Source organism: Drosophila nasuta, chromosome 3 (genome assembly GCF_023558535.2).
Source record: "Drosophila nasuta strain 15112-1781.00 chromosome 3, ASM2355853v1, whole genome shotgun sequence".
Taxonomy (NCBI): domain Eukaryota; kingdom Metazoa; phylum Arthropoda; class Insecta; order Diptera; family Drosophilidae; genus Drosophila; species Drosophila nasuta.
In genome coordinates, this window is record NC_083457.1 from 24,266,120 (window position 1) to 24,285,094 (window position 18,975).

The 18,975-nt window shown below is 40.2% G+C and overlaps 4 protein-coding genes across 9 annotated transcripts in view; 3 read left to right on the forward strand and 1 right to left on the reverse strand.

Annotated features, from left to right (window-relative positions):
- Nucleotides 1–121: 121 nt before the first annotated feature.
- LOC132789468 (cyclic nucleotide-gated cation channel beta-3) overlaps nt 122–18,975 on the reverse strand; it is an 86,445-nt gene continuing 67,591 nt past the window's right edge. The window contains exons 6-13 of one of the 6 annotated variants that reach the window (XM_060797510.1): nt 5,790–5,941; nt 5,380–5,521; nt 5,132–5,281; nt 2,476–2,643; nt 1,944–2,205; nt 1,741–1,886; nt 1,327–1,674; nt 122–956 (exon numbers count right to left, since the gene is read on the reverse strand). In XM_060797510.1, the coding sequence (XP_060653493.1) occupies nt 1,364–1,674; nt 1,741–1,886; nt 1,944–2,205; nt 2,476–2,643; nt 5,132–5,281; nt 5,380–5,521; nt 5,790–5,941 (1,331 nt within the window). In that variant the 3' untranslated portion in view covers nt 122–956; nt 1,327–1,363. Of the gene's footprint in view, nt 1,675–1,740; nt 1,887–1,943; nt 2,206–2,475; nt 2,644–5,131; nt 5,282–5,379; nt 5,522–5,789; nt 5,942–18,975 lie in introns of all 6 variants that reach the window. The other 5 variants (XM_060797511.1, XM_060797509.1, XM_060797512.1 and 2 more) reach the window with 5 other exon arrangements.
- Nucleotides 7,276–7,918, forward strand: LOC132791145 (C-type lectin 37Db-like). The gene has a single exon (XM_060799958.1). It carries the CDS (start codon nt 7,284–7,286, stop codon nt 7,848–7,850), a length of 567 nt encoding a protein of 188 aa, XP_060655941.1. The 5' UTR covers nt 7,276–7,283; the 3' UTR covers nt 7,851–7,918.
- On the forward strand, nt 9,895–10,550 carry LOC132791892 (C-type lectin 37Da-like). Its single transcript, XM_060801010.1, has one exon. The coding sequence runs from the start codon at nt 9,928–9,930 to the stop codon at nt 10,498–10,500; it is 573 nt and encodes a 190-aa protein (XP_060656993.1). The 5' UTR covers nt 9,895–9,927; the 3' UTR covers nt 10,501–10,550.
- Nucleotides 11,052–11,718, forward strand: LOC132790894 (C-type lectin 37Db-like). The gene has a single exon (XM_060799643.1). It carries the CDS (start codon nt 11,069–11,071, stop codon nt 11,615–11,617), a length of 549 nt encoding a protein of 182 aa, XP_060655626.1. The 5' UTR covers nt 11,052–11,068; the 3' UTR covers nt 11,618–11,718.

Consider the following 18,975-nt stretch of genomic DNA (forward strand, 5'->3'; position numbering starts at 1 on the left):
AGCAAATATTACAATACACTAATTATTTCATTATATAATTTTAAATTAAATTTAATTATAATTAAGTATATATAATATATATAATTATATTTATTTTTTTGTTCTATTTTTTGATATTTTCTAATTGAATCCTTAGACTGAAAATATTTACAATGCTCTCATAATTATTTGTATTATTTAATGTAGAATTTTAGTTAATTTAAATTTTGGTTTTCATTATTATTAAAAGTAGCGAAGAAACTAATGCTAATGATGCTATTTATATATATATAAATACGCCTATGTATACATGGAAAAAGTTGAAGTTATATGTATAGGTATATAGTATAGAGGGTTGTTGTTCATCATGAGTTGATTTCATTTAACTTTTCTTTTGATTTCTCCTTTTTAAGTTGGGTTCTTCGGAATGTTCGTTAAAGCTTTTTCCGATAGTTTCTAATGTCTATAATAGTCATTAATTAATATAATTATTTAGTTTTGTTAAAAAGTCCTAACTTAGTTTTATTCATTTTTTGGGTTATTTGGAATCGAAAGAGTTGTGAACTAATCTAGCAAATGGGATGCATTATAACTAATCCTTTTATAGTACATATTGCATTTACCTAATGCGCAGACCATTCAATCTGGTGCAGTGGCTAAACAACAATTCTGGCAGTGCCATTTAGTGGTGAATGATCTCATAACACAAGCGATCTCAATCGATTCTCTTTACATTCGTTAAATGTTATGCTTATATATCTTTTTCTCGCCATCTCTCATTGTCTCTCCTTACAGCGAGCAATATTTGGCACTTGTTGCTGCCTGTTGTTGGTGTTGCAGTTGCTGCTCATGTGTTGTCTGTGTTGCATTGTTGCTGGCGCGTTGAATGCGTCGCAATATTTGACCAGGTTGCTGTTGCTGTTGGTGTTGTTGTTGCTGTTGCTGTTCCTCCTGCGTTGGGCTAGCAGCTGCTGCTCCTGTTCGCGGTGTTATTTAGGGTCATTCAGTTAGTAAGGCAAATTTGGCAAATGTTTCAACCACACGCAAACACACAAACACACACACACACAGAAAGAGAGAAAGATACAAATACAAAATAGCATTCTTCGTTCAGGGTACGTGAGACACATACACAGCGAGTGAGAACACACAGAGAGAGAGAGAGAGAGAGCGATAACAGTCAGACACAAAGAGAGAGAGAGAGAGATGCAAAATGTTAATATGAGGCGAGATTCCGCAATTTTCTCCCTTCTGAGCATTCTTTGATTCGGTTTCTTTGGTTCGGTTTGTCGAATGAGCGAGCGATGGAGTCATGGAGTCATGAGGAACATGATATGTACAGCATACCGATCGGCTGTCGCTGATGGGGCAGCACGCTCCCGTGTTATATGATACTCTCGCGATTGCGCTCCAGCTCCTCGGCCTCATTGTCCGGATCCACGCTGGACGTGGACGACACACCGCAGATCTGCATCTCGATCTCGGCCAGTCGATTCTCTAGATCCCATTGCTGCTGCGATAGCTTTGTATTGAGCGCCTGATTCTCCGACTCCACCGTGTGAAGGCGCTCTCTTAGCCGCTTTATCTCATCCTCTAACGCCTCGTGTGATCCCAGCAACGGTGTTGTGCCACCGCCGACGCCACTCACACCCGCACCGTAGCATTCCAGCTGCGAGCTCGAGTCGCAAATGTGACCTAGACGAGAGGATTGGAGACAAAATAGTGGAAGTGGAAGCGTTGTTTCTGTGTGCTTTGGCTTACCTGTGTGACTGGGCTGCGATTGCGGTCGCATCGAGTGATGTGAGGTGGCCCGACTGCGTGGCCTCTCCTCGGAGCCATGGGCACTGGGACTGGCCGAGCGGGGCGAGTCGGTGGAGCGCACCAGATGATCCGCATAGCTGCGGGGACTGCAAAGCGTGTTTAGAGAGAATGGGAGGGGAGCTATGGATGGAGGGGAAGCTCACCTGTAGCCATGGGATTGCTGTTGTTGTTGCTGCTGCTGCTGCTGTTGCAATTGTTGTGGCTGCAGTGGCTGCTGCTGTTGCTGCAGCTGTTGTAGCTGCTGATGCTGCTGCTGTTGTTGCTGTTGTTGATGCTGTTGCTGTGCATGATGCAACGCGGAGGCCGGCGGCAGCCACATGTCCTCCAGTGTGGTGCGGCCACAGCTCTCAACCAGACCCGGCGTTGATTGGCAGCGGCCCATGGCAACTACATTAAAGTATTTGACTGTGTTTTATAATCGCAAACAGAAGACATTGCCAAAACCAAAAACAAAAACGAGAGAGAGAAAGAGCGTGGGGAAAGAAATGGACAACCAAGAAAACGAAAAGCAAAACAATCGATTTGTGTTATTCAAAAACGGGGCAATCGTAATTCGTATTCGTATATTCATAATGCATCTCTTTGCTACTACAATTTTTTAATAAATTTAGACTGTGCTTTAAGGGAGGAGCGTGTGTGTGTTTTTGGGGGGAGGAGGTGTTCTGGCACACATACCTTTCTCCAGTGGCGCCTTCTTGTACTTCTCCAGTCGCTTGACAGCAATCGACTCCAAGCGCACTCTCGCCGCCGGATACTCCTTTAGTACGTCCCACATGTCCTTTTTGCTCAGCACGAACAGATCGCTGTAGCCCACGGAGCGAACGCTGGCTGTGCGTCTGTTGCCTGTTGTCGAAGGCGGAGACGGAGACGGAGACGGAAGCAGTGGCAATTGTGTGTGTGTGTGGCAAAGTTGCACGTTTGCAATGAATGCAACGAGAATGAGGGAAAAGTTTTAATATCAATATCTTTACAGTACATTTTTGTCGTTGTCGTAGTCGTTATTGCTGTTCTTGTTGTTGTTGCTGTTTGTTGTTGTTGTTACTGTTATTGTTCTTCTCTTATTGTCGACTGCACACATACACACATACAGAGACATTAAAATTGCATGCCAACCTGCGAGGGGAATTGCTTATATTGAAGTTGGGGATGACAGTTTCACAGAGGGACACATAAATTGTGGATGCATAACTACACAAATGCATACAAATATATCAATATGTATATAAAGATATGCTGAGATAGAGATAAAAAGAAATGCCATATTTATGTTTAATTAGTTTTGGGGAAACAATTTTCAAAAAATAAAATGGCCAATAGCATCATCATTTGTGTCTGCTTTGCAATTTCACATAAACAACGTAAAACGGTAAAGTTTGCACACAAATGCAATTGTAACTAATTTCATTTGTTACGTTTTTGGGGACTACAAAAAAGTTGGCGTGCAATTTGAATGTGTGTGTTTTTTTTTGTGGCGTGTGTCAGAGGACAGAGGACAGAGGTTAAACAGACAACAAAACGAATTGCATGTAAATGTTGTGGTATCAACGTGTCGTATACTTAATTGTAACACTTTCAAACACAATTAGAACGTTTAAATTACGGCCAGGCAAAGCAATACAACAACGAATCAGAGACAAAGAGAGTGACACACAAAGAGAGAGGAGAGACACAGAGATAGACTGAGAGAGAGAGAGAGAGATAAGGAGAGAGTTACTATAAATTGTTACAGATTTTCACACTTACAGCTACTTAACGGTTGCTCAGGTTTAGGTCGAGAGGATAATATGTTAATAATTGCTTGAATTAAAAGCGATTCAATCATGCAAAGTGTAAATCAAGAAAATGGTGTAAATAACAAACTAAATGATATAATTTGATTGCCTTGCCCCTCGTGTTTCGTGTCCAGTGAATTTCATCGTCATTCAAGGTGAACGACAACTTGGCCAAATTGCCTGTAAAAGTCAACGACTAATTGAACGAAGGAAAGTTTTTCGGAGGGGGCAACTGCAAGTTTTGTCAGCCATTCAGAGTGGAATAGAATAGAATTAAGTTCCTAGTTGCAAGTTGCTCTGTCTGCTGTTGCTGCTGCTGCATCTGCTTCTGCAAATTCAATTAAGCAGCTGCAAGTGAAGCGCCCTGAAGTATGCAATGCCACATTATTTGCGCCAGCAATGCGTGCACTGAGATAATTTTGCTTTTGGCATTGTTGTTCATTATGATGCTGATGCTGATGCTGATGATGATGGTGGTGGTGCAGCTTGGTGCATGCCCCTAAGCGAGACGGGGGTCGGTGGGAAGTGTTGTTTACGGTTGAGCGATTCGCTTGACACTGAACGCTTTAAAGTGCATGCGATTGTAATTGCAATTGCAAATTCAAATTGCGGAATTGAAATGTCTACGATATAAATAGAATTTACTATGACAACGAATTAACCACAATTATTTGCTGGCAATTGAACTCGATTTAAGCTGATTTCATTGTATTTTATTGTATTACATAACAATTTGTGTATGGGCAAGTATTGCCAATCCATGATTATTATGCAAGAGTTCGCTGTGTATGTGTGTGTGTGCGTGTGTTTGGGTGTGTGAAAATATCTGGGAGCATGCAGGTGAAATAATTGCATTTGGCATTCATTAATTGTGCCGAGTGCAAGGGAAATACAGACAGCATAAAAAGGAGCACATATCGAGTGTGTTGGAGTGAGATAGAACGAGAGTGAAAGAGAGATATTGTGTGTGATAAAAGTGCATTGCATACTTTTAGGGGCGGCTGAATATAAAAACATTTGGCAAGTGGCAAAATCGAAAACGAAAACGAAAAAATGCAAATGTTTCAACAAATAATAAAACAGAACAGGAAATGCATAAAAACAAAGCCAACAAAAAACATAGTGAACAGTGAACAGGATATCAAGTGAGGGAATTTAAGCGATTACTCCATAAGAACGAGTGCACTGCTCTATTAAATGGAGTTCGCAATCGTAAAAGCAATCAATTAATGTGCGAGTGATGCACAACACACAATAGTTTATGTGAAGTGAATGTGAGTGAATTGGGGTATAAGGATTGCTGCTAAGGCCAACACTTTAGGAGCGTTGACTTGTCTATGGTATAGTTGTTATAGAGATACGTTATATAGTAAAGTAGTTGGAGTAGAGAGTAGAGAGTAGAGAATACACATAGCTAAGAGATATTTGTTGATTAATTCTGTGTGTGCTGTGGGTGTGTGTATCTGTGTGTATTTGGGCTTGTAGTTACGTTATTTGTTGTTGTTGCTGTTATTGCTATTGATATTGTTCCGCCTGTCGCACTAAAACGGGATATTTACCAAGCTCTTTACCTGCGGTGCCCATATTCAGTATACTAATCTCGCCGAAATAGGAACCTGCCTTTAACGAGGCCATCACCGTCTTGCCATTGTCAGCAACAACCTGCAATCGTCCACGATTCACAATGTACATCTCCTTGCCCACCTCGCCTGCAAAAGAGAGATGGCAAAAAACCGAGCGAAAGAAAGAGAGAGAGACCGAAACAGTAAGAATATTTATAGCATAAAGTGAACGTCTGGTCACTCACCTTTCCGGCAAATGTAGTCGCCCGGTGAGAAGAGCACGGGCCGCAGGCGTAGCACCAATTCGCAAAGGAAACCAGCTTCAGTGTTTTGAAAAATCTCAACCCGCTTAAGTGTATCTAAATGGACGTTAATTGCTATTTCAGCCTGCAAAACACAGAGCACAGAAAAAAACGGCATGAACACAACAGGAACAAAGCGCAAAAGGAAAAGGCACAAACAAAAAAGAGAATGAAAGGAGAAAAAAGCGATAACATGAACACAGAGAAATGGACAATTCATGTATTGCTAAGGGGACAGTCGAGGGAGGAGGCTTCAGTAAATGGAAGATGAAATGAGGCTATGGAAATGTCGATGTGGAGGTAGAGGTAGAGATGGAAATGGGAAATGGGGAATTGTGCTGGGGATTATTTACCTTTAATTTATCAGGAAGACAGGATACGGCGCGCTCCTCGTCCGAGCATTTTTGCGTGAGCCACAGGTAATCGAACCATTTGATGACCTTCACCTGCAGATGATTCGGCACACGCCGCATGCGCATGTACGTCTTAACTCCATCCAGCTTGGCTGTAAAAATACCCAAAGAGAAAGCAAGCATATCATATCATACTTATTAGACATGTGCCCTTTAATACTTATGTATGTTTACTGTGGATTACCCACACACAGACGCACAAATCGAAACGCTGTCGGCATACGAAATACGAACTGACCCACTAATCATTAAGGCTGCCAGCTGGCAGTTGTAGTTGTAACAAGCCAATCAGCCCTGCTTCGGATGCTGCTGCTGCATAAATTTCAATTTATTTATACTTTGCAGACTGATTAGCTCTCTAGCCAGAACACCTGGCGTATGAGCGATATTATGTGGAATAACCGAAACTAAAGATCGATTTCTCTCAACTCTCGACTGACAATTGCCATTTGTTTTAGACCAAAGTGTGTACGCGTGTGTGCCTGTGTGTGTGCGCGCGTGTGTGTGTGTGTGTGCTTAAGTGGGTAACCAAACGGCGTTCGATGCGAGGAAATTAAATCTCTTCTTGGCTCAACGTCACTGCCAGCAAATATTGACACAATTTGTCGATTGACAACTGCGGCTGGCTGTGTGGCTCACTGGCTCAGTGGTTGGCTGACTAGCTGGCTGTCTGGCTGCCTGCCTGGTTGCCTGTAGGTGAAATGAAGGCAAGCAACTGGAGCAGGGAATGAGGATGGGAAGGGGAAATGAGGATTGAGCAGTTAGTATTGTGATGGGGGGGGAGAGTAGCCTGCTCCTCTTTCTCCTCCTGCTTCCTGCGCACTGTGTTTGCTCGTGTAAACATTAGCAAACCAACTGGCAAACAAGCAAACAGATTGAAAACAAATAAATAAAATTGCTTGTCGGCCCAGCAGGCAACACACACACACATACACACACAGAAACTCGCACACACACAACTCATCTATAATGCAAGTGACGCCACAACGTCCGAAGACAATGCTGTGTAGCGCTGCGGCTTGCCCCAAAACTTGCCACATTCATTTATCATTTAGCCATTTGCCAGCAGTCGTCAAGCGATCAAATTTCAATACCTTGTCGCCTAATCAGTCAGCCGCAGCAGCAGCAAAAGGTCAAAAGTTCTAATGTACTCTCGTAAATTACGGCCAAGAACTTTGCAAGAATGATCTGAGCCACTTAGCAGCTTTCAACGGATGTTTACTCTGTTTGAATTGATTCAGAATACATTTCACAAAGTACTATTTGTCAATTTATACTACGCATTGATAACTTTGCTGTCTGTCTCACATTCATGCATGCTTATCACATCCTCAAAATGATAAGTTAGCGATAAACAAATTGGCAAAATGTCCGGCAACTATATAAAGCGCATTCACAGCAAACACTACTTAGATTTTAAAGTGAATATCGACAATGTTGTGGCCCAAGTTGATTGGCTTCGCGGTACTTAGTCTGCTGCTCGCTCAGCTGCAGTTCATTCCCAGCGATGCTGCCGTTTCCGGTTGCAGTGATAACTTCACTCAGGTGGCGGGCAAATGTTTGTTTGCTGCGAATTATTGGTACAACTGGTATCAGGCTGAACGCCATTGTCGTTCCTTGGGCGCTGGACTCTTCAATTTGCAGAATCAAACACAGCTGCAGCAGATTTCCGACTGGCTAAATGCAACTTTGCCCTACACAATTGAGTTCTGGACATCGGGCAACAAGCTAGGACAATATGTCGCTAATTATTACTGGCAGAACACGGGTGAGCAGGCGCATTATTTGCCCTGGGCCAATGGACAACCGCTGGCGGCTAGCGGCGATTGTGTCACGCTTTTTGCCAACTACACCTACTACGAGGGCATTTTGGGATACAATCTTGTTGTCAGGAATTGCACGCATCCATCACCGCATGTCTGTGAGAAGCAAACGCAGATAACTGATAATCGCATTTGCCTCAAGACGGGATCTTATGAAAATGTCCAAGTTTTGCTTTAAGCAATCTAATTGTTAAAGGCATTTCCCTCTAACTATTACAGTTTGCATAAGGCTGAAGTCTTATTCTTTTCTGAGCTATCTTAAAGTTTTACTAAATAAAGAGATTTCTCATACTTTGCATATTTTTGCTTATAATCTAATCTGCCAAAAAGAGTTAGGTGTATTAAAAAAGCTCAGCCACTTAAACCTCTTTGAAGTATTTAAATATTTCAATTCGTCATATCTACAAAAAGCTTAACAAGAATTGCTTTTCAAATTTAAACATTTAAGAAGCAATGTCTCTATGTGTATAAAACTCAATCAATTTGTTTTAATTGTAACAACAAATGCTCTCAAATTTCTACCCATTCCGAATATAAAAGGCAGTATCAGGTGCACAATTATAGAAAATCTACAAATGCAAGTGTCAAGCAATATATTCATTAAGCGTTTTGATAATGAGTCGCGTGCCAATTAGTGATAAGTTATTTCGCGATAGTATTACTAGCAGTTATCAACTTTGAACGAGTTTTCGACACTTTTGCTAGACAAAAAGCTCGTTTAATTTTAGGAGCCAAATTTTATCAGTCAAAGTTAAACAACGTCTTTGATATTTGCATTTTCTGTTAATATAAATTCACACATTACAACGATCCGATTTTCTTATACAATCAATCACATAAGTTAAATATCAAATTCAACATACACTTTGTATGTACGTCAATCGAAAGTGTTTGCAGCGCCATCTAGCGCTCATAGATATCTGCTCTAATCAATTGTTTGAAGGCTGGTTAAAGAACTTTGGTGTTTCTTTGCTGGGAGTTCTTCCCAAATCGATGACGAATTTATTATGACTGCCATAAAGCGAATTCTAAATTTCTTATCAATCCACTTGACTGTTGTCAATCCTTGCTAGCACATGTTTATCAGTATTTTGATAAGCTACAGATAAGTGTAGCTGAAGTTGATATTGTATAAAAGGCATCCCCAACTGACCATGTGCAATTAGTTATTTGTTCTTTGCCCATTTAACATGTTGTGGCACAAATTAATCGCCTTCGCTGTCCTCAGTTTGGTACTCTGCCAACTACATCAAGTCACCAGTGACGATGCGAATCCTGGCTGCCGAACAAATTTCTCCCGTGTGGGAGACAAGTGTCTATTGATTGTGGACGAGCGAGAAGGCTGGTATGAGGCTGATCGCAACTGTCGCGCTCTAGGTGCCGGTCTTCTTAGCCTGCAGAATCCAATTCAGTTGCTGGAGCTCAATCAATGGCTGAATATCTCGGGACAAGCATACGCAAAGGATTACTGGACATCGGGCAACAATCTGGGAAACCAATATCGCACCTTCTTTTGGCAAAGTACTGGCAAGGAGGCAACTTATATACCCTGGGCAGTGGGTCAGCCGCAACATATTGACAATTGCCTGTCGCTCGAGTCCTCTGAGATATTTAATGCGAACTATCGCCTATCCGTCGATCTTTGCAGCAGTGTGATATCTTCCGTCTGTGAGCATGCTCCTCTGAATTATACTTTGAGTAATGTAACACGAATCTGCCTTAAGCCAGACAGCTTCGAAACCGTTCAGGTGCTGGTTAACTAAATAAATTTGTGTTCAAATATATTTATTGTTTTTAATAAAGAATGGAATTTATATTCTCAACTTTAATTCGGCAATAATAAATAAATGATAATTATGAAAAACATATTTAAGTAATTTTAAATGCAGAGACATCTGACTACGAATTACTCATCAAACTAGCTAATTTGTTTCCTTATAGGAAAGTCTAGTATTAGCATTATAACATGGAATCAAAAAAAAAATGCTACCCAAGAAAGTGTTTGTTTACATTGTATGTAATGATTTCATTTGAATTGAGTTAAATTTTAAGTTGGTAGCTGGTATGCTTTGTTTTGGTTGGTCGGGAGTTTTTCGTTACGATAAAAATAATACATTACTAAATTATTAAATCTATGATTGTCAACCTTATCGCAAAGCTAAGAGCTTTAGATAGTCATGGCCAAAATCAATATCGAGACCGCATAAAAGACTTTCGCAACAAAGCGTATTCAATTAGTTAACTTGTTAACCAACATGTTGTGGCATAAAGTGTTTTTCTGCGCTGTTCTCAGTTTGTTGTTTGGTCAATTGCCTCAAGTCAGCAGTAAGGACGTGAATTCAGGCTGCAAAACTAACTTCACTCGTGTAGGAGACAAGTGTTTGATAAGTTCTATTCAAACGACAAATTGGTACGAAGCTGATCGTAATTGTCGATCTTTGGGAGCCGAATTACTCAGTGTGCAGACTCCAACTCAGCTGGAGGAGATTAACCAATGGCTGAGCAACTTAGGACAATCGTATATGCATAACTTCTGGACATCGGGCAACAGTTTAGGTGGCAAGAACGGCACTTACTTTTGGCAAAGCACTGGCAAAGAGGCGACTTATTTGCCTTGGGCTGGTGGACAACCGCAGCCAACTATTACCAATTGTCTTATGCTCGTCTCGTCCGATATTTTTATGGCATATTACCGTCTTTGGGTTTTCAGTTGTGAAGCTTCCATTGCTTACATCTGCGAACATCAACCACAAAATTCTACAATTTCTACGACTACAAGAATCTGTCTTAATCCAGCAAGTTTTGAAGTTGTTCAGGTTATTAACTAATCAGAATTAAAATGTTCTTTCCATATTAATAAAAAACTGTTATTTTGTGAAAGTAATATGTAGTTATCATTCAATCTTATTACAAACCAAAAAGTCTAAAAGAATCTGTCAAAATCCAGAAAGTTTTAAAATTTTGTAGTCTGCAAATAACTAATAAATATGAAAATATTCTTTCATTTCAATAATAAACCCATACTTTTATAAAAAAAAAATACATATAGCTGTCATGCAATCTTATTGTAATTCATAAAATAAAAGAATCTGCCTAAGTTTAAAAATTGTTTACTTTGTGGATAAATAGATGAATCATATACGGATGAAAATATTGTTTTCAGTTTAAGAAAACACATTGTACTTTTGATGATTATCATTCAATCTTATTACACTCGAAGCGAACACACGTAGCAGTTCTTCCCAGAGATATGGCTAATTTATTGCTATACCCACATTCTTATCGCCACGCTGAAATGTCACTTATGACATTTGATAAGAATGTGAATTCTGGCTATATAAATGGAATCCCCAACTGACCATGTTCAATTAGTTATTTGTTCTTTGGCTATTCAACATGTTGTGGCACAAGTTAATCGCTTTCGCTGTGCTCAGTTTGGTGTTGTGCCAGCTGCATCAAGTCAACGGCAACGATTCCGGTTGTCAAGCCAACTTCACTCGAGTGGGAGATACGTGCCTGAAGAATGTGAGCAATTGGTATAGCTGGTATGAGGCTGATCGCCATTGTCGCTCTTTGGGCGCCGAATTGGTTAGTCTGCAGAATCAAGAACAGCTGCAAGAAATCAATAAATGGCTCAACACTACGGGATTGTTTATGCTCAATTTCTGGACCTCGGGCAATAGACTGGGCAGGATTGGCAACTACTATTGGCAAGGCACGGGTCAGGAGGCCAGCTATCTGCCTTGGGGTACAGGGCAACCTCAGTCAACAGGCAATTGTTTATTACTCTCCTCAAAGACTTGGGGCGTTGCGGATTATCACATGGAGGTGTACAATTGCGAGTCGTGGTCATCTGCCGTCTGCGAACAGAGGCCACAACAGTACACAAGCCGCCTTTGCCTGAAGCAGGATAGCTATGAAAGCGTTCAGGTGCTTGTTAATTAAATACGGACTATATCAATGTTATGATTGTGAATTTGTCAATTTGTGTTAACGAATTTTCAATGCTCTATAAAATATATACATATATTTTAAAGGTTAACTATAAACTATTCTTTTACTTTAGTTAAATAATTTGTATAAAATAAATGAAGTCTTGGTTCACTTGATTACCAGATGGGATTTGCATTCCCTTTAATACTAATTATGAAAATAACAAACAACTTTGCCTTTAATTTTAGCAATTCATTGTCCTTTTGTTAAGCCAGCTGTTTGTCTATTTATTTACTATATGGGAAGTACAATACTTATTTTAGTAGTTAGTCTTGAAAGCTATTGAGATATTTATTTACTTTACGAAAGCGATTGTTTAGCTTTTATAAACTTATCTAATCTCTGAATTGTCTACGATATAGTTTATCGCAATTTTGACTGCTCTTTGATAATTCTTATCAGGACTTTTCCTTTTGCTTATCTATTTTAAGATTGCCTCTGGCATTGAAAATAAAAGCTTTAATTTGTGTAGCACATTAATCTATTAATCACCCAATAAAGGAGTTCTTTAAAGAGGCAATCCCAGCAAACATTATTGAGGAATTATGTGAATTTTGAGAATTTTTTAGACAGTATAGATTGTATAGGACAAAACAGTTTGATTTTTGATTAACTTCATTATTTATCTTTGTAAGCTAATAATCAGGGAAAGCACATAATAAAAGCTCACATTTTTGATAAAAAGAAACAAAAACGGCATATCAAAATGTATTTCTGAGAAAAATATCAAGCGAAGGGGCATTAAGTCTTTTAAAAATAGAAATAATTGACAGTCTTCGTTGGGGGGACTTATAATTTACGTTGTTATCAGTCAAAACATGCGATAAGTTTTGCTGTTTTTCACTAACAAACTTTTTAGTTGAACTAATGAATTGGTAAATCATTAAAGCCCAAATACTTGAGCAAATAAATACGGTCCAAATGAAGCCTCTAGTCATGCTTTAACAAATAGCGAGAACACATATTTCTCGAGACTGTTATGCATTGCATACTTCGAGGCGGAGGTTGGGTTGGCATTTTATTTTGCTTTCTGAGCGCTGGGGAATGCTTTGTGGCTTTTGCCAGAGTCAGAGATATTGCTGGACGTTTGTCTGAGGTATTGGTTATCGGTTATCGATTGTCATTTGCATACTTTTTGTGCTTTACAACTTGCCAATTGGCAACCGCACGCATTCAGGGATTATTTTTGCCTGGCAACGCAACATCTTGGCACGCACAAAGCGACAGCTAGCAAAGAAAAGCAGAGAATCAGAACGTGGATGAGAATGGGAAGGACAGCAAGAGCTGACACACAACGGATATGTTTGCTTGCTGATAGTAAAAAAACACTCATACACACACACTCACACGGATTGCCCGGCGACAGCATGCAAAATTACAGCGATTTTTATTGCGGTTCTGCTTGGCTGCCTGACACTGAAAGCATTCCGCAATGGAATCGCAACGTAGAGATGAAAGAGAGAGGTGATGAATTGGGGCAGCAGGGAAGGCGAAAGAGGAGGATGAATCCATGTTCGGCACGTTACGCTTTTGTGGGTTTTGTTGCCATTGAAAATCAATCTAAATATTAATTGCATATTCCCCTGGCGTATGCGGCGTATGTGTGTTTTATGCTATTGCAAAATAAATTGAAATTGCCAAAAAAAATATATATATATCATATGTCTATGCATATAGAAATAGACATAGATATGTGTGGATGTGTGTGTGTGTGTGGCTGTGGCATAATAATTGCGGTTAGAATGACACTTTATGTTTATGTTGCAATTATTGCAGATTGTTTAATTTCTGTCTGGCTTTCTAAGCTTCGGCCTTAGTCCTGATTCTGTGGCTGCTGTCACTGCTGCACACGCAGTTTAACCAGTTTATGCCACACAGTTGCTTTCAACGCTTTGCTTTTTTCCATTCCGTTGCACTTTTGCCGTCGACACACAAAATTCAATTTGCCATTTTTGCCCTCAAGTTGCTCAACTGGGCGTGGCCATGTTTTGCCGTCGCGTTGCGTTTTGCAAAACTGCATTCAGCCGCACAATTTCTTCAGTTTTTCCTTTGCCATACCCTCTATTAAGATGTCCCCCCAAATGGGGTATCACAAGACAAACGGCTCGATATCGTTGTCTTTGGCCGCAGTAACTGCAAGTTGAGCAAAAGTCAAAGCGAGAAAAATAGTTTTTCTTGTTATTTCACTCTCTTCGCTTGCGTTTATTTCTTATTTATTTTTCATTTTATGCTCTGCTTGGCCACAGTTGCCACAGGCGCATTTTGATCTGCTGCCTCTGCTGTTGCTACTGCTGCTGCTTCTGCTGTTGCTGCCACAATTTGTGGCGCCTGCCACCTTAAGCACTAATCTGTAACTATAATTGCATTTAGATATTGCACATGCGAGTGAGGCTTTGTCTTGTTAGCCTCAGCTACAAGAGTTCAACAACTGTCAACAACTATGACCGAGCAGAGCAGCTGACAGTTTGTCAGTCGAACAAACTGACAAACTGACAATCCGGCAATCTGGCAATCTGGGAATCTGGCAAGCGAGCAATCTAGCAATCGGGCAAGACAAATGTCGCCGTCGGCACAGGAAAAGTTGGCGTCATATGTGAGTTTTGCCTTTTGTGGTGTAACAATAAAAAATCCGGGTGCAAAAGTTCAAGCCATTGTCTGTTGCCAAACAAACTGCAGCCAGTTTTTCAGAGCTAACTGCAACAGCGGTTGCTGACTGGCAAGAGAGTGAGCGGGAGGGCGGGGGGAGGAGTCAGGGAAAGCATCTCGAGTTTATACAAACAGTAAATATGCGTGACAAAAACTTGCTCTTCCGGCCTTTTCATAAGCCCAAGACAACAAAAAAAAATGCGCACTAAAGGAAAGCTGAATGCAATGTAGACTATGCGAAGGCGTTTGTGGGGAGGGAGTTTGAAGGGAAAATGGGAGAGTGGCAGCAGGTTGCGGAGTGAACTGGCCAAGTGAAAATTTCAAACTAACTAGAAACCACTTAAGGACGACGCTGTGCTGTGCATATGAAGCTGATGCTGATGCTGAAGCTAAAAGACAAAGAATCTGCTTTGCTATGGCGAACTATGAAAGAAGGAAGTTATGCAGCACGCTATAAGCAGCGAATGGTTAAGAGGAAGGGGGAGAGGGAGAGAAGACAAAAATATGATGTGCAAGCGTACACTGTAAGGAAAGAAAATACAGCTTAAGTATAAACTGTGCTCAAGGATGAAACGAAACTGATTCGAGCTTACAACTGAGCAATTGCTTAAGCTATTTCCATTGGAAAAGTCTTTAAATTGCTTAAGCTATTTCTATATGGAGAACTATTTAAAAATGCAATGCCACAACTTGTGTTTGTTTTCCCATGTGAAAATCTTAATCTGATATTTCTGAGTATGTGAGAACTCGCAATTTTGCAAACTTTCTGAGCTTGTTTTTACGACAACGCAGAGGCAATTGTCATTATAATAATTCAAGGTATTTGCCACGGATTGACTTTCGAGTAGTTGAACTTTATTACTGAAATAAACTTTAATACAGAAAATGGAGTAGTTGTTGAATAAATATAATTGGATATATTTCTTTCAATGCTTTAAATTGCATCAATAATAGTTTTTGATAAACATTTTGTTTTTGTTTAACAAAAATTCTTATTCACAGATATTTTCATATTTATAGAAAATCAAATTATGAAAAAAGAAATTATGAAAAAAGAAAAAGACTTCATTTATATTTTCACATAACATATTCGCCATCGAAAAAACAAAGACTATACAAAATTTATTTATATTTTTTTTTTTGATAAATCGTAAATTTGGTTGAGATCAAATTTATATGATTTAAAATGATGTTTTGCTTCCAACCATATGATATGTTTTAATTTGAATGATATTAAGGCGCAACAGAAAATTCTGTACAAAACTCTACTAAAATTTAAATGGAATACATTGTATTTAAATTTTCATTGAATGTTAGTTGAATTACAATTTTCCGTTAGTTTTTCCCAATTTCTGATGAATACTTTAAACAGCTACATAAAATTTTCTTCCACACCCTAAATTGAAAATTAATTAAATAAAAACAAGAAAGATTCAGTTGAGTGTGCTCGACTGTGAGATACCCGCTATCCATTTAAAGTAAAAACACAACAGTGTGGCATTATTTAAATAATATACCATATGCATGTTACATACATTTCCTGCCGGCACAAAGTTATAATACCCTTCTACCTTATAAGTAGCGGGTACAAATCTTATGCTAAATCTTTATTTCCCTTTATATACATTTCACACAACCGTTCAGCATTTAAAACTCAGCAACTGCTAGTTGTATTATAATATTCCATTTGTTGCAAATTCTCTCCAAACCCTCCTCAAATACTTTCATGTAAACTTTGCTGTCATTAAAAATATATAAAGGTGTTTAACACAAAAAGACAGAAAGAAAAATCCGCTTTGTGTAACATATTCTTAGCAAACAACATTCAAATTACTGTGCAACAGAATTGAGCTGCCAAGGAATTTATTTCTCAGCAAAAGCAAAAGAATTGCACACTTGAATGTCGGAATTTGTGGGAAATTAAGTTGACATTGGAAATTGGTATGCGATATTATGTTAGGCAATGCCTAAAGATTGCTTTTATGCTCAATGCAATTTGGAATGCATTTGGCATTTTGCCAGTTTTGCAAAATGCTTGCAAAGTGTTTGGGTATTTAGTGCTCGTATTTACATGCAAAAAGGTTTTCATTAATTTCCGCCAGCAATTGCATGTCTTCTGGGGTAAATGTGAATTATGAAAATACTCGTAATTTATTTGCCAGCCTTAAAGAAGCAGTTTGTGTTGTGTGCAAGGACTCTTGAGCTCCTTTCCTTATGCGGGTCTGGGATAATTGTGTTACGTGCGAGACTTTCACATTTTTCGGTAAGGGGCTGAAGTGAAGAAAGGGGCGGCTGAGTTTCCTCTTTCATGTTTTGTGCGCTGCGTTTTCCAGAAACCAATTTGTATCATTAATTATGCATATGCGGTCTGCTGGCAGCTGCTGCTGCTGCTGGTGCTGGTGCTGCTTCTGCTGCTAGTTGAGAGCTGATGATGAAGTGCCTCAACGATGGATGCTCTTCTGGATTTGTTCAGGCGGCAAACAAAAATAAATGCGCTCCGTTAGCCAGCAATGCGATAACAATAACAATAACAATAACAATGCGAATGCCAGCTGCAGTATTTGTTGCATGCACCATCAGCAGGGGCAAAATCCTTCGCTTTTTCAAGGATAATGGAATATTTTGCCCTTAAAGAGCAGCTACATGCCATATAATACTAGCAACAAGAAGAACAACAACGAGAACAACAGCAGCAACTGGGGCAAGAGCAACAACAAAAAGCCATGTTCTAAAAATACAACCGTAAGTTGCGGTACATGCAGCTTAATGGGCAAAAGCGGCCAACAGCGTCGACTGCGTCTACAATATTGATTGGAATACACACACACACACACACATAGAGAGAGAGAGAAGCAAATACACACACACAAACACACATACACACACAGAGCGAGCGAGTAACCCAAACATACGAACACATAGCGAGGGACGCACGGTTACAGCTGTAGGGCATAAGCAGCAGCAAACATAAACACACACACATATATGCGCATACATTGAGCGAAGAAGCTGTGCCATACACACACAGACACACACACATACAAGACACGCGACGAAGCATTGCTGCTGTTGTTGCTGTAGTTGTGGCAAGCGTAAGCAAACAGCGAAACGAACAACAACAACCAACCAACCGAATTCAAACACACACACAAACACACACACACACACAGTCGCACATTTACAGCGAGCAAGGCGGCAAGTTAAAGTGGATAATGGACGCAGCTACTGCTGATGATGTTGCTGTTGCTGTTGCTTTAGCTGCTCGCCAGGACAGAAGAAAGCAAAGGCAAAAGGCAAAAGAGCGCACCGAATGCGAATTGTGCGTCCCCTGTCCCTTCTCCTTCTCCCCTCTTTCGCTGTCCCTTTCAATGCCCCGTTACGGCCAAGCAACCGTGCGTACAACGCTCAGTGCTATTTTTAGACGCGCGCTCCAAGTGCGAGAGCAACAGCAACAACAACAAAAGTTGCTCGCACACACAAAAAAAAACAGCAATAAAATAGGCGAAGGGGAGAGCACAGAGCGAGAGAGAGAGAGAGAGTGAAAGAGTAAGACAGAGCGCTGCAGTGAGGAGAGTAAGTGAGAAACGGGTTCAAGTCGAAATGGCTGAAAATCCCCCACGTAAGGCACTACAAATCTCAGAGTACTGCGCCATGCAATTGTCAGTGTGTGCGTGTGTGTGTGTGCAAGTCTGTGTGCGTGCGTAAATTGAGCGCATAAATTGTTTTAATTGCAGTAAACAATTGCAGCAAAAAGGCAGCAAGTGAACAGCAACCAACAACGAAACTGTAACAACAAGACCAACTGCAGAGCGCGTCAACTTTACACACATGACTGCTGAACTGGAGTGTGTGGAGAGACGCGAGTGGAGAGTGTGGAGAACTGAGCGAGAGAGAACTTTCTGAACAGGCTGCAACAGCACATCAATCAAAAGTGTGTTGACAGCGCTGCCAACGTCTAATTTGCATAAAAAACTATTTACGATAATAATTACATTACGACAGCAGCAGCAGCAGCAGCAACAAAAGAAATTAACATAATTTTGAATGGCATTTTTGAATAGCGCCGAAACAAACCTAAAACAGCAAACAGCAACAAGAACAACAACAACAACAACGCTGACAGCCACAACTATTCACACACCAACACCCACAAACACTAACACACATACACACACACACATGCACGCCCATTTAGACGCCAGAGCAGCCAGCACACGGCATTTAAAGTTTGCGCCTGTTTGGCGTTAACAAGCCGCAGCCATTGCGTTTAACTAAGCGTAAATGTAACTCTCGCTGCGACTGTGTGTACGTGTGTGTGTGTGTTGGTGTGCTTGTGTGTGCCGGGCAACAACATTGTTGCTAAAAAACGATTTTGAAAAACCATCAATAACTCAAATATAATGACAGTTTTCCACTTGTTGTTGCCAGGCAGTCAGCACGAGTCGAGTTGAGTTGAGTCGAGTTGAGCTCCGTCCGTAAGTGGGGCTAAATGGATGAATAACTTAAACCAGCTGCTTGTGTAAGTCCCCCAGCTTCCCCAACGTTCTACTTTTTTTGCTGTATTTTTTATTTTTTATATGTATGTACATACATATATATGTATGTAGTATATATGTCAGTGCGTTGTTGGCTGTGCGCCTGATGTGATGTTATGTAATGTAATA

Excerpts from the sequence above, each read along its gene's own strand:
- LOC132791145 (XM_060799958.1), top strand. The coding sequence starts at position 7,284 with ATGTTGTGGCCCAAGTTGATTGGCTTCGCGGTACTTAGTCTGCTGCTC.
- LOC132791892 (XM_060801010.1), top strand. The coding sequence starts at position 9,928 with ATGTTGTGGCATAAAGTGTTTTTCTGCGCTGTTCTCAGTTTGTTGTTT.
- LOC132790894 (XM_060799643.1), top strand. The coding sequence starts at position 11,069 with ATGTTGTGGCACAAGTTAATCGCTTTCGCTGTGCTCAGTTTGGTGTTG.